General features: G+C 45.9%; 1 protein-coding gene across 2 annotated transcripts in view; it reads left to right on the forward strand.

The window, feature by feature from the left end:
• PACRG (parkin coregulated) overlaps positions 1 to 13,450 on the forward strand; it is a 448,475-nt gene extending 435,025 nt beyond the window's left edge. Inside the window, exon 5 of one of the 2 annotated variants that reach the window (XM_032485313.1) lies at positions 12,960 to 13,450. In XM_032485313.1, the coding sequence (XP_032341204.1) occupies positions 12,960 to 13,120 (161 nt within the window). In that variant the 3' untranslated portion in view covers positions 13,121 to 13,450. The remainder of the gene's footprint in view (positions 1 to 12,959) is intronic. The other variant, XM_032485314.1, reaches the window with a different exon arrangement.
• The last annotated feature ends 3,378 nt before the right edge of the window (positions 13,451 to 16,828 follow it).

A 16,828-nucleotide genomic window follows, 5' to 3' on the forward strand; every position in this document is an offset into this window, starting at 1 on the left:
TTGTGTAGAGGCCTCGGTGGCTGCAGGATAAAAGACCCCTGGTCCAGGTCTCTCCATCAGTCTGGAGGTTTCTCCTCATCCAGACCTAGTCCAGCAGGAGCCTGCCTGGTGGACGTCAGCGAGCATGCCTGGATGCCAGGATGTCTGCTCCACGTCTACTGCACAAATATCAGATCTGAGAACCTGGCCTGGGCAGGAGCTGAGGTCCACCATCATCCCAAGGGGTCCAAGTTCATGGTTTGAAGAGTTTAGAGGAGGAAGAGGGCTTTGGGGAGCTCAGAGGCCAAAGTAGCAACCGGTGCAGTGAAGGAGGTAGATGGGGTGATTTTAACTAAAATAGAAGCAGGAGAGCAAGCTTCCTAAATGTCTTCATCTCAGTAGTCTTCCTGCAGGGACAGGACATGAGCCAGAACACACTCCAGCTCTTCCTTCTGGTCTGTCATCTCCTCTCCAGCCTCGCTCTTACCTGCGGTCGGCAATAGGCAAGGACTTCTCCTCTCTCTCCCTCCATCAGTTCAGCCACTTGCTTGATATAAGCTGGGAACTACAACACATTGTTGTGAGTATGTATTAAGTGCCAATTACTGCCTCAAAACACACAATCAGGAAACCTGAATATATATTATTTTGCAAATATGAAGTCTCATAGGAATGCTACGTAATTATGACCTCATGGGGTTTGAGACACAAGGATCAAGTGTGCGTTCAAAAACAAAATCCACTTTTTCCTGTTGGGTTACAGAGATGGCATCTCACACAGTCAGCCAGCAATCTAGGGAACTGGCTAATCGTGAACTGTGCTCCTGAAAGTAGAAAAGCCAGGACTTTGCGGAAGCCAGAGCCACTCATGCCATTTGCAGAAGGACGATAACCGATCCTTTCCCCGGTCCTTTAGACACCAGCGTTGAACTCCGCCTGGGGAGAAAGGGAGCCGAGGGCTGAGCGTAAGCCTACTACATAAATCGTTCACTTATAAAGTTCTGCAACCTAGTTCCTTGACCGTGATGCAGGCAGGATCCAAGGAGCCCATCTAGACCAAACAACAAAGTACGCCTGGGTGACAGACGTCCCCAGCAGGGCAGCTCCGTGTTCGCAGTGAGCCCAGATGGCTGACTATACTCTCTCCTGCAGAACTTGAAGATAAAGCAGCTCACCTCCGCTCCTTTTCTGGGGCTGTAGAATGAACCCATTTTATAAATGAACAAGCAGAAAGCTTCCTCCGTGGCGTCCCGTGGGCTCCTCTTCCTGCCCTAGCCCAGAGGAAGCTCATTATGATCTGCTGCTCCCCGGGGGCCGGGGCACTGACACCACAGGCCCCACAGTCACAACTGTCAACATCTATCAGTGTGTTACATTTGTAAAGACATAACCTGTATTCTCTGATTTTGTCTTCGTGCCGATCCTTAAAGGTAGATATTGTTAAACCTGCTTCAGCCAGAGATTCAGTAGCAGGCTGAGGGGCCCGTGGAGCTGGATGCAAGGCTGTTTGGCCCAATACGAACATTGTTGTGCCCACGGCCTTGGCCCCTAGGGAAGCTCTTGTTTGGTCCCAGTTGGCTTCGTCAGGACTCACCTAATCTTCAAACCCTGATTCAGAGGAAAGTGATTGTATGCACTAAACTGAGGAATTTTCAGAGATAAAAATGCAACACAGGCAAATAAACAGTCTTTATTCAAAAGTATCAAAACTCAGCATGTTTCACCTATCAGCATTTCCGACAAGCTTTAGTTTCAATTCTTGTGCAAACCCAATTATGCTGCTATGGCAGATTAAATGGCCACATTTTCATTTTGTCCCCACAATTTAGATAACTCTCCTTTCCTTACCACACCACCAAACTTCTGATTGGACTTTAGCAAAACCCAGAACACTAGTAAAAATGGACTTAGGAGAACTTGAGTATTTGCAGGCTGTGCTCTGCATTAATACAGCTGGTGGCGAAGTGGAGGTCTCCTGCCACATTTGACTAACTAGTGTAGACGTGATAAAAGTTGATAGTCAGAGCTTTGAAAGATGTTGCAAGGTTATTTTAAACTGCGACAGTTGTAAAAGGCTTGAAGCTTTTTATACAGCAGTTAACTCAGTTCAGCCCAACAGATTGCTTTGATTTGTTCATTAAATATATTATTTTTGCATTAATTGAGCTCATTTGATGAGCAAGATTTTCACTCGATAAAATTTCCAGCTAATGGCTTAGAAAACTATTAGATTCTGTACCCAATAATTCATCTTAGAATTTTCAAAGAGTAGAGAGTTTAGCTGAGATAAATCACAGATAATCGAGGAATCATTTGATGTGCAGAAATGGTTGATGTGTTTTTTCCACTGGAAGCACCATTACTGAGTTTATCTATTTAATTATTTTCTGCAGGAGAACAAAGGGTCCATCAGGGCCAGGAAGGTCTTTTCCTTTGTGGCTCTGTGCCCCGCTGTGCAGCTATTCGTCTAAAACGATGTAACCAGACTTTGTTGTGATGGTGATCACCAGTGGACACATGCAGGCTTCTGAGTTCTGAGTTCATTATAAAGATGAAAGTTCTAACAAAGATAATTTGAGAAGTACATCTCCCCATAATTTACTGCATTTGCCGAGAAAACTTGTTAGAAATCAGAGATTTCTTTTTTCATATTTGTACCTCAATTGCCAAAAAAAATTTAGAACAACAAATGGGTTGTATCATTAATATTTCTTGGAAATGGAAAATCATGATAGCAGCTGTCATTCTGGCCCATTTTTTAAAGTTTTCGGCATTAGTCGAAAAGCAGTAAAATTATTTCCAGTAGGTTTGTATCACTCCTAAAAGCAGCAATAATTCCTTTCCAATTGAAATCATTTATTTGCCTGACTGAAAATTACCATTTAGCTATGTAAGAAATGATACTAAACAAAATTTAGATAGTCAATGAAATAGGATAATCTGTGGGAAAAAGAAAGTTTTCTCAAATTTAAGGGTAATCCAAGTAAATCAAGGAGGATTTTGGAAAAGGGATGGAGGACCCTGTGTATAGTTACACTCGGCCTTTCTGAATCCATGTAAATTCTATCTCCATGGATAAGAACCCACAGGTTTGTAAATGGTAAATAAAGAATGTGAATTAGGTAAATTATGGACATTTAACATACAATTTATTTGGAACTGAATTTGCTTATATTGTATCTGGATTCAGTAAACATACATAGTAATTTATTCATTCATTCATCCCTTTTTCAAACACTCAATTTGTTGATGCCAATGAACAAGGTTTATTACATAAGTGGTGTGAACCTGTCCTTCAGGAGGCGGTGAAGTACAGGAAAACTAGTGACATGAAACACTCCCTGAGGGTTCTAGAGTGACATGTAAGTGAGGGAGGTGGAGCTTATCGACCAGTCATTCCAGGAATTCAAAAGAAGGACAGATGATTGCGGAGCAACCTCACAGAGGGAGCAAATCCCAGACTAGCCTTGGAAAAGGGTGAGGTTGGACTTACCCAGAGGGAGGGGGGTGCATATTCCTATGGGAAATTTTAAAGACGTGGATGAAACCTGCCCACACTGGGGTTTGGAAGAAACCCTAGTCTGAGTGGAGCAGAAGCTCTTGTTCCGAAGGAGTGAAATATCTTAAGATTAACTTCACAAGGAAGAGCAGATGCAGAGGGCCTAGGCGGCCAGGAACTTGAATTTGATCCATCATCCAACATGGGAATGTTGGTTCTTAATCAGGAGAGAAAGTGATTAGGAAAGTTAATCTGAGGGCATATTAGGAAGAAGAGAGTTTGAGAAACCAAATCGACTGTTACTACAACCCAGGTGGGCCAGGTAGCAGCTGCGTAACTGGGTTTATCACCTGGACTCACCGGCACTGTGCAGTGGCAAACTGAATACAGAAAGGAGGATTCAGAGAGGACGCTGGTCTCCTGAGCCCAGAGTCAGGGCTCACACTACTGGTGGAGTCAGCACTTTCCTCCTGGGGCCACTTGCAGGCCGCCACACAGCATTAGGTTCCACCAAGGGCTAGCCAAGAATCTTAAGATACACCTTCTGGAAGGAACTCTAGAGATTCCCCTGGTCTTCATGGGCCCAGGGGATCCTTGAACGTTGATTCATAAACTTCCCTTTGGCCCTTTTAAAGGATATACACAGACCATCCAATACCTACAAGACGCCGGCTTTTTACCTTCTCGCCCTCTTCCTCCTGTTCTGCAGTTACCGGTTTTCCCAGCACCTCTGCTCTGACTCACCGGGGTACCTTCCACACGTAGCAACGGCACCCAGGATGGTGGCGCTCAGGCTGCTTTTCTGTCCCGTGCACATTAAAGCCTTCTGATTTCCTCATCTGTAAGGCCGCACAGCTGATACCTACAGAGCGAGAAATAAGTCATAAGTGCTCGTAAAGGGGGGAGGGATGGACCATGAAGTTAATCCTAGAATTTCATGTAGTCCTCTCATGCTATACCACATGGGGGAAAAAAAAGTCCTGAAAATCAGTCAGCCTTGATTTTGGTAAACGATGTCATTATTTCAAGGACTTATAAAGAAGGAAAGATAACATAATAGTCTGTATCATCAAAATGAAGCTAAGATGAACAGCTTGCTGCCCTGTGAAACACGAATTGATTGCTTGCAGGGAGTAGAATCTCTCCCTCGATGTGTATTCACCAGGACCCTCTCTCCAGATGGTGTTCCTTCTCCCCGAGGTACAGTTAGGAAGGCAGCGTTTCTGCTCCTGTGCGCCTGCCCATGTTGACATAGGATGCTTGGACCTCTCTGTCTGCATCTTCCATCACCAGCTCACTGTACTTCAGCAGACGCCACGCCTCCCACAGCTCCTCTTTCGCACGTCCCAGAGTCCCGGACGGCTCGTGTCACTCTCCTAAGTGACTTCAGCTCCTGAAGCTCAGTTTGCTCCTCTGTGCTGCGACAGTAATAGTATCCAGCTCATAGGGCTATTCTTAGTTTTAAATGACACGATGCTGGTATCATGATTGTTATTATTACTCCACCAGGAGATAAGCCAGCAGGGAATAGATTTAGAACGAGAGCTTGTCTTGAAGGCTCTGCTTCTTTTAGACACCGTCTGTTCATTGAACCATGTTGGCCAACAAGAAAAAGGATACGCTTCCGCCTCACAACTTTGAATTCAGCTTGATTCTGTGGCCGCCGAACCTACTGTCATGATTATCTTGTAGACGGATAAACTGGTGAACCCACCTATTTCTCTCAGCATAACTTCCAGTTCAAAATAGTCAGTAATCAGAGATAAACCTAATTTGCCTTTTTCCAGGCAAATTATTGTCAACTGGATATAAAAAAAATCAACCCATATATTTGGTCTTTATTCTAATAAATTAAAATCTATATAGACTTATTGAAGTAGCAGAATGGAATAATTTTAGTAGTGTGTCAACAATTAGAGTTTTTGACAGTGTTCTCTTTCTAAACTAGAACTAACTATATAAACATTGGTCCTTCCGGGTTTTTTTAGAACTTGATTTGAAGGCTGAATTTGATGCTTATGAGATTTGTGGCTTACTTTGAAGAATTATACAGTTGCTTTGCAATTATGTTTTCAGTTGAAACAGAACACATCCATCGACTAACCATCGTTTCCAAATCTTGTTCCAAAGTTGTGTTGTGATATTATATAAGGTAATGTTAAGTTGGGTAGGAACCAAAGTTCAGTCCCTTCTTCGTACAGGACAGTAACTGAGATTCAGAGAAATTAGATAACTTGTCCGTAGTTAACTATCTAGTGAGTTATCGAACATTGCAGATACTGAGGTTTGAAAAATTATATTGCAAGTTATTTGCCTTTGAAAGTCAATGTTTTCCCCACTATATCGCAACATTCCAATGTTATCATTGTTAATTTCCTACAGAATAAATCCACTTTGCAGTTGGAAAATGGTAATTGTTTAGAAATCTTCATTGTCTATCTGGAGGAAAATTTAAATATTTAATTGACAATTGGGCCAAGATCCATGATCTCTTCAGTTTCTTAGGTGATCACTGCCCCCATTGAGAGGTGAAAACCTTTCTTTGAGCTTTCAAAACTGTGATGGCTTAGGGACCTCTTGCTTTGGTCACCCAGCTCCAGTGTCAAAAGGAGATGGAGAGAGACAGACATCCAGTTGGGAATTGAGGTCTTGCTTGAAAGCTTTTATCTTCAGAGGAAAGAAATCTTGTGAATTCATTAATGCCAACAAGATCTGAGGAGACTTGGAGTGTTTAAGCCCTTGGGCATCTCTGGCATGACATATGCTCTAGTTATTATAAGTTTTTGGTTGCAAAACCGTCGCAACTTCGATTCACACTCGCCATGAACCAACACTCTGGAAATAGCCATTGTACAGTCAGACTTAAGGGTACGAGGAGAACCACCACTTTCCAAGAAAACACGAAGCCAGCCCCGGAGGCCGTGACTGAGCCTGGGCCAGGCAGGGGCCCACGCAGAATTCTGAACGAGGAGACACGTTATCGTTAAGGAACAATAATGAGTCTCCTCAAAGTAACGTAGCAAAGCTGAAAGAAGAAAGTGAAAAAAAGCGTTTCTTTAGGATTCTAAAAGCAGATCAGCTCAAAACATCTCCCCAAAAGGCTTCTTCTCTTATTCAGTGTAGAAAATGAATTTTGTCCTAGCTTGTCTCCCCCTCGTCCCCACCCCTCCCTTCCCTCATCTCCAGAAAGAGTCAGACTGGAATTCACAATTGTTTCCACTGTAATTTTCCACACTTTATGGGACCAAAGCCCCTTTATTCCAAAACAGGTAATGCTATTTCTATAAAGTAAATTGAGCCCAAGCTAACCCCAAATAAACAGATATTTCTGGCAAAACAAATGTTGACAATTTAATGTAGGTCTTAAACTGAAAAATTCCTTAAAAGACAAAATACATCCATGTGTCTTTTCTCCCTTTATTAACTCAGATTAAAAAGAGAAAGAAAAAAAAAACTCAAAGCAACTGTATATATTATGAATTATCTTTTTAATGAATTTTTTTCTAATGATAAGAGTCATTTTTTTTATAAATGTCTTTTGGAAAATGTTAGTTTTGTTCCACTAAAACTAACATGTCTGCTTAAATGCCCTGTTAGCAGAACAGGGAATTACTGTTTGGGGGTCATCTCCATCTTATAACTGCTAAATCCACTAAACTCAAAGGGAAAAATTGTTCAGAATCATCCAACAGAAAATCTGTGATGATTTAATGTCATCAAGAAACATCTTTTAACAATAACGTTTGCAATAGATTCCATATACACACCCCTACCAGGACCTAAATGCAGGCCCCCAGGGCTTGCTTTCTTTCCCCAGTAGATGACATCACTGAGACCCAGGCAGGGAACATGCTGTGACCGGTGACTTCCCAGGTGACAGGTCTTGACAGGTAAAACTTCTTCAGTTCGGCTTTAAGTCTTTTGAAGTGTTTCAGTTCAGCATTTGAGGAACCAAAAAGATGCCTTTTCTGATCCAGAAAGAAATGATTTAGTTTCTTCCGTTAGTGTTTTTTTCAATTCCACTCAGCATTGCTTAAGGGGGATTGCCCCCACCCAGCTGGGTACACACCGAAGGACCAGAGTCCTTGCTGCAAGCTGAGCTCGCCAGCAGCTCACCTGGGGAGCTGCTGGACAGGTGTGTTCTCTGCAAGTCACTTTATATTGATGGATGCTCTCATGCTGAGAAAAGCTTCTGGCTGGACTTGGCCTGGATTCATGTTCAAATACTGTGTATGCAAAGTGGCCACACTTGACAGCACATCAGAGCCCACACACAAATGGCCAGAGAAGGAAGCGGTAGACCAAAGGAGGGTGCAGCCAAACCGTGACGCGTCAGCAGCGATTTATCTCAAAGCCTTGGTTTTACAGCTGCAGTTAGGCCCTGGGTGCGTTGAGGGAGCCACTCTGCCCAGCTCACCGTCAGGTGCTGCCAAGGCTGCAGTGAATGCTGGGCCGCCAGGCTAATTGTCTTCGTGTTTGTTGCAATAGCTGCTCTTTCCCCAGTTATTTAAAGGGCTTCTGCACACTTTAGAGGTGACGTGAGCCATTGTTGTTACTGAGCGCGACGAGTTCCATCACAAATTCAGAGCTTCCAAAAGTTAGTATTTCAGGCGAAGGAAGGCTGGTTACGGCAGTCTGGCCGTCATTTAAGTCATCCCTGATCGTTTCCTGATTCACTCAGGTGGCTTGTCGTTGAGTTTCCCAAGCTAGTGTTTTCTTTAAGAATGTTTGGTTCTTTGGTTCTGAAAGGCACCCAACTCACCAAGTCAGGACGACAGGTGGAGGCGGGCGGGGCGCCTTCCTTCCGGCAAACCCACTGCCTCTCTGTGGTGTGGTCCAGCTGGGAGCCAGCAAAGCCAGCGGAAACACTCCTTCTCCCCAGATCGTGCCTCCTGATTGTCTTAGTTGCGATCGGAAGTATAGGTAGATTTTATCAATTATTTCATCCCTCGGTGCCCACTGAATAATTCTTCCAGTGTGCTGGCTGAGCAACCCGCACTCAGCAATGACGTGTTTTACATTTCTGATTCCTGAAATAATGCTTTCATGTCCCAATAACTTCTTTGTTTATTACTGTTCATGTAACAGCATCTATACATTTAACATTTAAGGGTATTTATCAAAAACATTGGAATTAAAAAAGATCCAAATTTGAATGTAGGCTCCTTAAGTTTCCTGTGGCTGAACATCCATTCTCCCGCTGTTCTTCCTGTTCTAAGATAAGAGGGCTTGAGCGTCTGACCAAAACACAGACCTGAGTTTCTTCAGGGCAGTTTCCAGGGGCAACCCAAGCAGCAGGGGCGACGCCTCCTGCACTGGGTCTCCCGGCAGTCAGGCAGCTCGGCCCACGCTCTCCTCCGGGGCGGGGGCGTGGTCACTGCACCCCGGAGGGACGGTGGCCAGCTAGGCTCCCCCAGGTGATAAGCTCCCCGAAGGCAAGGGCCTTTTGTCCCTGTATCGCATTCCCCTGAAGTACCTGGTGCTGTGCTCAGCCTACAGAGACAACATCACCCTTCAACACAGCCACATGATGCCGTCAATGCCACCTTCAGCAATAACTCTGGAAGACCATGCCTTGGCCACCAAAAGTGTCCTTTATTCTGCTTTGCTTTTGTTTTTTTTCCTTTTTCCTGTAATAATAGTAACTAAAGAAAGGAAAAAAATAAAGCTTCTCCACAGTCTAGAAATTGCAAAAATGCAAAAATCAAAATTCTGCATGATAGGCATCTGCTGCTGGCCCACGTCCACTGCACTGCAGATGTGTAGCTATGTGAAATGTATGCGCGTCTGATGCAGCCTCCTTTGCGGGGGCCCTGGGTGACGAGTGTCATGATGGTCACTTCATGATGATGAGCTGAAACGCTGCCAGTGACAGACACCAGACTGGGATATATACGTGTACCCAGTGCTGACCAAAATGGCATCTAGAAAGGGAAAGAATGCAGGTTAGGACTGTTTGAAGGGGGTTAGATAGGCAAGGAGTATGCACATGCGTAAACGTACTGCCTGCATAACGAAAACCTCTTCAACGTGCAGAACAGTAACTGTACTTGAAATAATCCCTAACCAGGAACAACTTTCAAGCACTGGTTGGTTGCCTCCTGCACTCAAGGATCTCTGAGAAGAGAAGGGAGAGCCCTTGTTCTGGCCTATTTGCATATCATCCCTTCAGAAATGCGAAGTCTGGTTTAAACCGTCATTATAGTCCTATTTGTTTGGTTATAAATAAAACGTACCTTTTCCGTCACCCATGTATCTTTCTAGCTCCTGGACGTTAAAGAGACTCCTGGCTTCCTGAACTGAAATGCCATCTTCCTAATCAGAATAGACCATTGTACATCACCATCTGGGTGTTGGTTTTTTTTTTTAAGCACCCTATTCTCACAAGCATATTTTCCAACAGTGTCATACGTATTTAAAATGGGAGGCTCAAGCTAATCACCTTAAGCTCAGATTCTTAAAGAAACTGACAATATAGCAGTTTTGAAATGGAGACCACACTGCTCACCTGCCTCTCAACGTGGCTTGGCACAAAACTGTGCCCGTCACGACAGCGTTCAGATAAGGGAGGTGCTCCTTTGTGGTCTTTGTTCTACTCCAGTGATACACATTCTGCAACCACAAAATATTCCAACTCCAACTCGCTTTTGAATAAGCAACTTTTATTCTGTTCTGTTCTTTTTATCATTTGGTTTATACACTGTCAAGGGGGAAAGCTACATAGTTTCCTTACTCCTACAGTCAAATATTTTTTTAAAAAGTAAGAATAGGTTATTATTGAAATAAAATGTGGCTTGTCATTACAGCATTCTGGAAGGCAGTGGGAAAAGCAGGGTGTGTTAAGCTTTCCATTGTGTGCAGGCTTTCCAACCCCCTCTGCCTCCATCAGGAAAATATGTCTGTCCCGTGATCTATTCAGTTCTTGACCTTTTGACTAATATGCCAACAAAAGGCACCATTTATTAGTGATTAATTTACGTATCTTTGTCCATAACGACCCAGATCAAGGCTGTCACAGCTCAGTGCCATCACCAACTACATTTTCCATGCATCCCCAGGGGGTTTGTCCCACAGGCTCGGCTGGGCTGTGCCTACACTGGTCCTACCACCTTCTCCCTGTGTCTACCTCTTTCGTGACCAGGAGGACTTTATCAGGACTGTCATCTGGGGGAAGAAGCCCTCAATGCTGAGCCAGAGATATCTGCTGGCCTTTCTCTGCTGCCCCGACTGGAATCCCGGGAAGCCGTAGTTGCTCCTGACACACACCTTCCTTCCAGATCTCCCTTGTCACACGCATTATCTGTCCCTGTCCCTGCTGGCCCTTCTCAGCATGTTGCCTTTGTCCCTTCCCTCCTCTGGACCCTCTTCCATAACATCTTTTCTTCACACCCGTCACCCGTATCACCCCCATCCCCCCTCCACACACACACACACACACACACACACACACAAGCTCTCTCCTCTCTTGATTCAAGCCAAGACCATGTCCTGCTGGAAAGTCCCCCACATAGAGTGACACCACGTTGTCCTCCCTGGTGGCAATCTGGACTGCCCTCTCTGCTCAGACCATGCTGTAGAGCTTTGACAAAGAAAAAAGAGCCAAGAACCTGTGTAAGTGTGTATTTGTCTACATGATTTGTTTTTTTTGTTTTGTTTTTTTTTTTTTTAGTTTACCTGTTGTTGAAAAACAGTTGGGCGAGAACCCTTCTGTTGAAACATTTCATCTCTTGCTTGTTCTGGACAACGATCACATATGAATATTTTGGATGATCAACTACCCTGTAAATCAAGCTTTAAGTTTAATCCAGCTTTTCACCTGAGAGCAGGAAGGCTTCCACCATGAGGAAGAGAAAAACCCACCTAATTACAATCGCTTTGCAAACCATTTTAAGTTCATTTGTTAAGGAAAAATTGATACACACTGTAGCTGTGTGACTCATAATCTTTCGCTTTTTGAAAATTAGAAATATTTCTGCCTGCCTTCAACTCCACCAAAAGAAGCTAATCAAGAGAGCGATGTATTTTCTCTAGGTTATAGAAGACAGTGCTATTTCTCTAATAAGTTTCCAGAAAAATCAAGCAAAAGAACAGCTTATCTATGCTGTGTGGGACTGTAATTGTTAACTGTATTACTGGCCTGAGCCATTACTCCATCTTTTCAAAAATGCCCAAAATAACTGGGGGAAAAAGGATTGAAATACCATTTTTCCCCTGTATTATGTTCACATTTGGGCAAGATAAGCATTTTGGAGCTATATGTGAAATCTGAATAGCATCAATACTTTAATCTGGTCACGTGCACATTTTCAAGGGACAGCCGCTCCCCCCGTGGCATCCCACAGCCTAAGTGCTCACCCTCTCCCTCCTGGGCCTCTCCGACCGCCCTGTGGTTCTTTTCTTTCATCTGAAAGAAGGTGGGGTGACGTCAGCAGAGGCACAAAGATGACTAGCTTGCTGGGAGAATAAATGGTGTTGAGGAAATCTGTGAGAGAAATGCAATTTGCACGTACTGTCCATGATTAGAGAAAAAAGCAGTGACATTTTAATAGTCTGGGTTGAGGCAAAGGGTCTCCCGTTTTGGTCAGACCCCCACTCACTTGGGCGGTTTCACCGGTGGAAGGCAGTCAGCAATTTCTTATCCAAGCGGTTTGAGACCCAGGGCGCTGTGTGGAGTGAGGTGTCCCAGACCTCGGTTCCCCACCCCAGGCCGCTGAACGCCAAGCCCCAGAGTCCCTGCCCTCGGAGCCTAAATGGCGGCGTGGTGGTCGCTTCAAGGCTCCAGGAGGTGAGGCCTTGGCTGGGTCCTCCAGGTCCTCCCTGGGCTGACCGCCTGCCTAGACTTTGACAGACTCCAAAACTAGTGGCGGCAAAAATCCCTGTGACACCATAACTGATGACTGTCATCCGAACACTCAGTGAGGGGTCAGGACAGCCACAGCGGAAAGGCGGTTCCCCCTCGCCCAGCCGCATCCAGAGTGATGGGGAGACTCTCGGATGGCCGACCACTGGGATTAGTGATGCCCACGTACAGAGGCAGCAAAGACCCAGGGATGGACTGAGCCTCTCCCTCCAAAGTCTGCCCATGTCAGATATCATAGGGCCAGCCCCCTAGCCTGCAGCGGACGGCTCCTCCTGACCGTGCCGTGTTAGGATTTTGAAGAAGGAGGTCCAAGAGAGAACTCTAGAAATAATCAGCAGATTTGAGACAGATTCCCTGACTTGTGAGCTGCATCATAACCATGATCACTTTCATTTACTCTATGATTTCTTCAGTTTGGGTAAATTCTCATCAGCTCCAATCTGGGATTTTGTATTTTTTGTATATTGGTCACCACTCCTAAAACGCTGCAGCGTCATGTAAAAATGTCCAACACTTGCACCTCCGGCAAGCATTCAGAGAAAAATGCCTAGACTAACGTGTAGGACTTTTCGGGCACCTGCAGAGCAATAATGGGCCTCTCTGTGTGTTTGCATGAACCAGTCAACTCCGGAGACGGCATCGACTACAGCCAGCAGAAGAGGGAGAACGTCGGTGACCTGATCCAGGAGACACTGGCGGTCTTGGAGCGCTACGGGGGAGAGGACGCCTTCATCAACATCAAGTACATGGTCCCCACCTACGAGTCGTGCTTGCTGAACTAGCGGCGGGAGCGGCTGGGGCTCAGGGGAGGCTTCTCCGTCTTCGGCTCGGCCGTCTGCGCTGCCATTAGCATCTCATTGTCTGTGACTTCTACCGCTTACTTTTCTGCAGCTGCTAAAATGGTGGCTCCTGGGCCATTGGACTGTTAGCCCTATTGAGAGCGAGGCTTTCCAATACATAAATAGTGCCTGTTGCTTAGATCACAATAGTGTGCTGTGCTTATTTGCTCTCAGAGAAGAATCGCCTCTTTATACGGCTCGGAAAGAAGCAGGAGTCTGAGTTCAACCTTCAGTTGTATACACAATAAAACTATAATTTTCATACGCAATTCAGCAGTTGTGTCTGCCTGCCCCAAGGGTGATGTCAGAGGCCGGGAGGGAAGAGTTTATGCTGACGGTGTAATAGGTGTTTGTCACGGACGAGGAACGCCAGTTCAGGGCACCTCTGTGAGCAGCTGCGCAGAACAATGTGCTTTGACATTCAATAAAACTGTGGAATCTATATTCCAGTTACAGGAGGATAGTTTTGCAGCCCGTTAGGAACCTCAGCTATAAACATAATTGATGCTTCTAGCCCACCGGCGGTCTGGGCCGGGGGCCTCTCAGCTTGTATGGGGCGGGGCTGGGAGGAGGGGAAGGCGTGAAGGGTAACATGGCAAACGGATTTCTTTCCAAAGCTAGTTGGCATCCTTGCCCCTCTATGTCTGACGAACTGCATCTCAGGCCCCCGGTGTTGCTGACAACATGCTATCCAGCAGTTTGTCTAGGACTTTGAATCATTTTTGAAAATGACTTCTATGTGTCTGAATGATGACCCCTTGGAACAAATCAAATCCTTCTCCTTGGCGATTCTCCTTTCCTTTCCCTCCTCCCAGCGGGTGAGTCGTGTAGATTCTCATAGTCCCTCTCTGTGGGTCTGATGGCACTGTTTTGGAATTTTATTGAGACCAAAAAAAAAAACGACAAAAGACACATGCTTTTTCTTTCAAATGAGAAAGAGAAAAGGTTCCTGAAGAGAAGACCGTGTGTGAGGTAAGCAGCCCTGACCCCGGCTCATCGGGCTCGCGGGGCGGTGAGCTCGGGGCACTTGAAGCTCAGCCCAGAACGCTTCCTGAGGACGGACCACTGACTCTGCACACCTGAGCAAGGCTGTAACTGCCCGGAAATGCGTCGCCAACGGGTGTCATTCTGTAGCAAAATGCAGTTTCCAAACAAAAGTAAAGAAATGAATTGTGTCCCGCTGGGCACCGAGTGTTGGCCTCCAGTTCATGTTGTCTCTAGTAATTTAAGACCCAAGTTTCCAAAGGCAAACACCAAATTTGGAATTTGAAAACTAGTTCATTATCCATCATCCTGGATGATGGGCTCAGCGTATGAAATCCAGCATCGAAGTCATCGCCACCAACTTCCTGTGAGCATTTTTAGGGATAAACGGAGAGGCGTGGCCACGTAAAATAAACCGGCTTTCATGTATAAGACGTTGAAAAGGCATGGCTCGAAGCAGACACAGACAGGCTAAGACAGGTTTTCCTCCAAACTGTGATGCTCAGTTGTACCCATCAGCTGTCGTCTGGGCATGGGTGACATGTTCCAAGTGACACCGAAGCCCATGATACTATCGGGTAGAAAGACAGCGCCTTTCAATGTCCCCACCAGAATCTCCTGCGACCCTGTTAGTACTCAGAAGCAAGCCTCTGGCTCTCAGTCCTGCTTGAGAAAGCTGCCTGGGGTGTCGGAGCGAGCGGTGGAATTAAAACGTCGGGGTTCCTTTCCCAGCTCTGTCACTTCGTAGCTGTGCTGCCCTGGGCAAGTTATTTACCCTCTCTGAGCCTCAGGTTTCCTCTGCTGTGAAGTGGAGATTACGCCTGCCGGAATGCTGTAAGGACTAACCATGGTTTTGGTAGAGTACCTAGAGTTTCTTATACCTGTTGTTGACCTTTTATTTCAAAGAAACAGCATTTGAATAATGACCAATTTCTACTCCAGCAAAGCTATATATATTTGGAAAATCCCCAGACACTGTGGTGCTTCCTACAAGGCAATGGTGAGCTCTTTGTAATAAGAAAATAATTTTACAGGAAGCCAAAATAACTATATAGAGAGCACAATGTTCTCTGGAGATTTTTTTTAAATACATTGTTTTATTAGCATAGAAATAAGAATGGCTGCATTTTCTGACTCTCCTCTCTACCCCAAGTTCGACCAAAGGAGGTGGTTTCCCTGTTTCTGGGGGCACACAGAGAACAGAGGAAAGTCACCCACGCAAGCAGAAGACCAGTTGGAGATGGAGCGGTAGGGAGTTCCAGGCGTCCGAGAAGTGCGCCCCCCACCCCTACCCCCAGTGCTGGGCCCGGGTCAGCGAGTGGACGGAGGCATCACGTACCGTGGGAGCTGGTGGCGGAGCTCAGGGCTCGAGAAATTCCCCGAGCAGATGCCCGGAGGGTGGAGAGTCCTTGCCAGACAGCAAAAAAGGGGCTCACGGAAAAGCCAGCCAGGGTTAGGAATTTCAGCACAATGACAAAACTGAGGGGGCATAGAGTGAGAACTTCAAAAAGCGGGCAGAGTTGAAATGACCGTGAAAGGCAGGCAGCCGAAAGCCCCCAGCAGCTTCCCAAGTGGAACAGTCCATGTGCCTTGAACACTGCCTCCTGAGAAGTCGGAAAGCTGTGCCCTGGAAGAGGCGGTGGAAGATGGGTCCTGTGAGATAGCGGGGCTCTCTGAAGACATGAGCCCACTGGTCCCCGATGCCCTCCAAAGGGAGGTTTGGTCTGGAGGCTGGCAGGATCATCAGGGTCATCAGCCACCCAGCATGTCGTCTTGCCCTCCGGAAATAAGGACAAGTTAAAGCATGGGGAAATGAGAGCATCCCTGTAAGGTAGAGGTGCAGGGTGGCTGGGAAATCACCGCTGGCAGGCTCTCCAGGTAACATCCATGGCAAAGCAGGAGCAATTGGAGCCCAAGAGAGCCTCTCACAAATCACTGGAATGTGACTGTGAGAGTGAAAACCAAGGTCCCCTACAAACTAACAAGTAAACATAGAGATTGGAGCAGATGCTCTAAAGTTTAGGAAGTACCCAGCAGATAGAGAGGAAAAAATTGCTGAGTTCTGGCTACAAAGAAGAGCTAAATATTGCATCGTCATGGGAAGTTAGAACATGTGATCTCTCTCTTGATTGAACTAATAAAGCTATTATGCCAACAAACAAGTTAAAAAGAGGTTTAACATTGTAAAGACTTTGGAATTGTACGTTGTAAGACAGTGAAGACACTGAATTGCATTTGAGAAGAGGGCCTGTTCTTAGGAGCTGTGCAGGCCAGCACAAGGCCCTTAAGTTCAGTTTCCTCATCTGTAACAGCCTCTGCTTCCCAGGGTGGCTGCAAGGACCAAATGATGCTGTGGGGGCGGGAGCACAGGAGACGGAACCAGGCAGAACTGGGTTTGCAGTCTCCTTTCACTGAGTAGCGGCCTTGTGACCTTGGACAAGTTACCAAGACTCTCTGAAACTCAAATCCTTCAGCCCCAAATGGGCTCACGAATGTCTGCCTTGTGAGATTGTCACAAGCATCACATGACACATGCATGTGAGCAGAGGGCTCAGCAGGACCCTGCTGGACAAATGGGAGCCTGGGAGGATTCTCTTGGGAGAGCAGCTAACCTGGTGCCAGAGCAGAGGAGGCTGGATCCCCTTGTAGCACAGGGAAGTCCTAGTG

Source organism: Camelus ferus, chromosome 8 (genome assembly GCF_009834535.1).
Source record: "Camelus ferus isolate YT-003-E chromosome 8, BCGSAC_Cfer_1.0, whole genome shotgun sequence".
NCBI lineage: Eukaryota > Metazoa > Chordata > Mammalia > Artiodactyla > Camelidae > Camelus > Camelus ferus.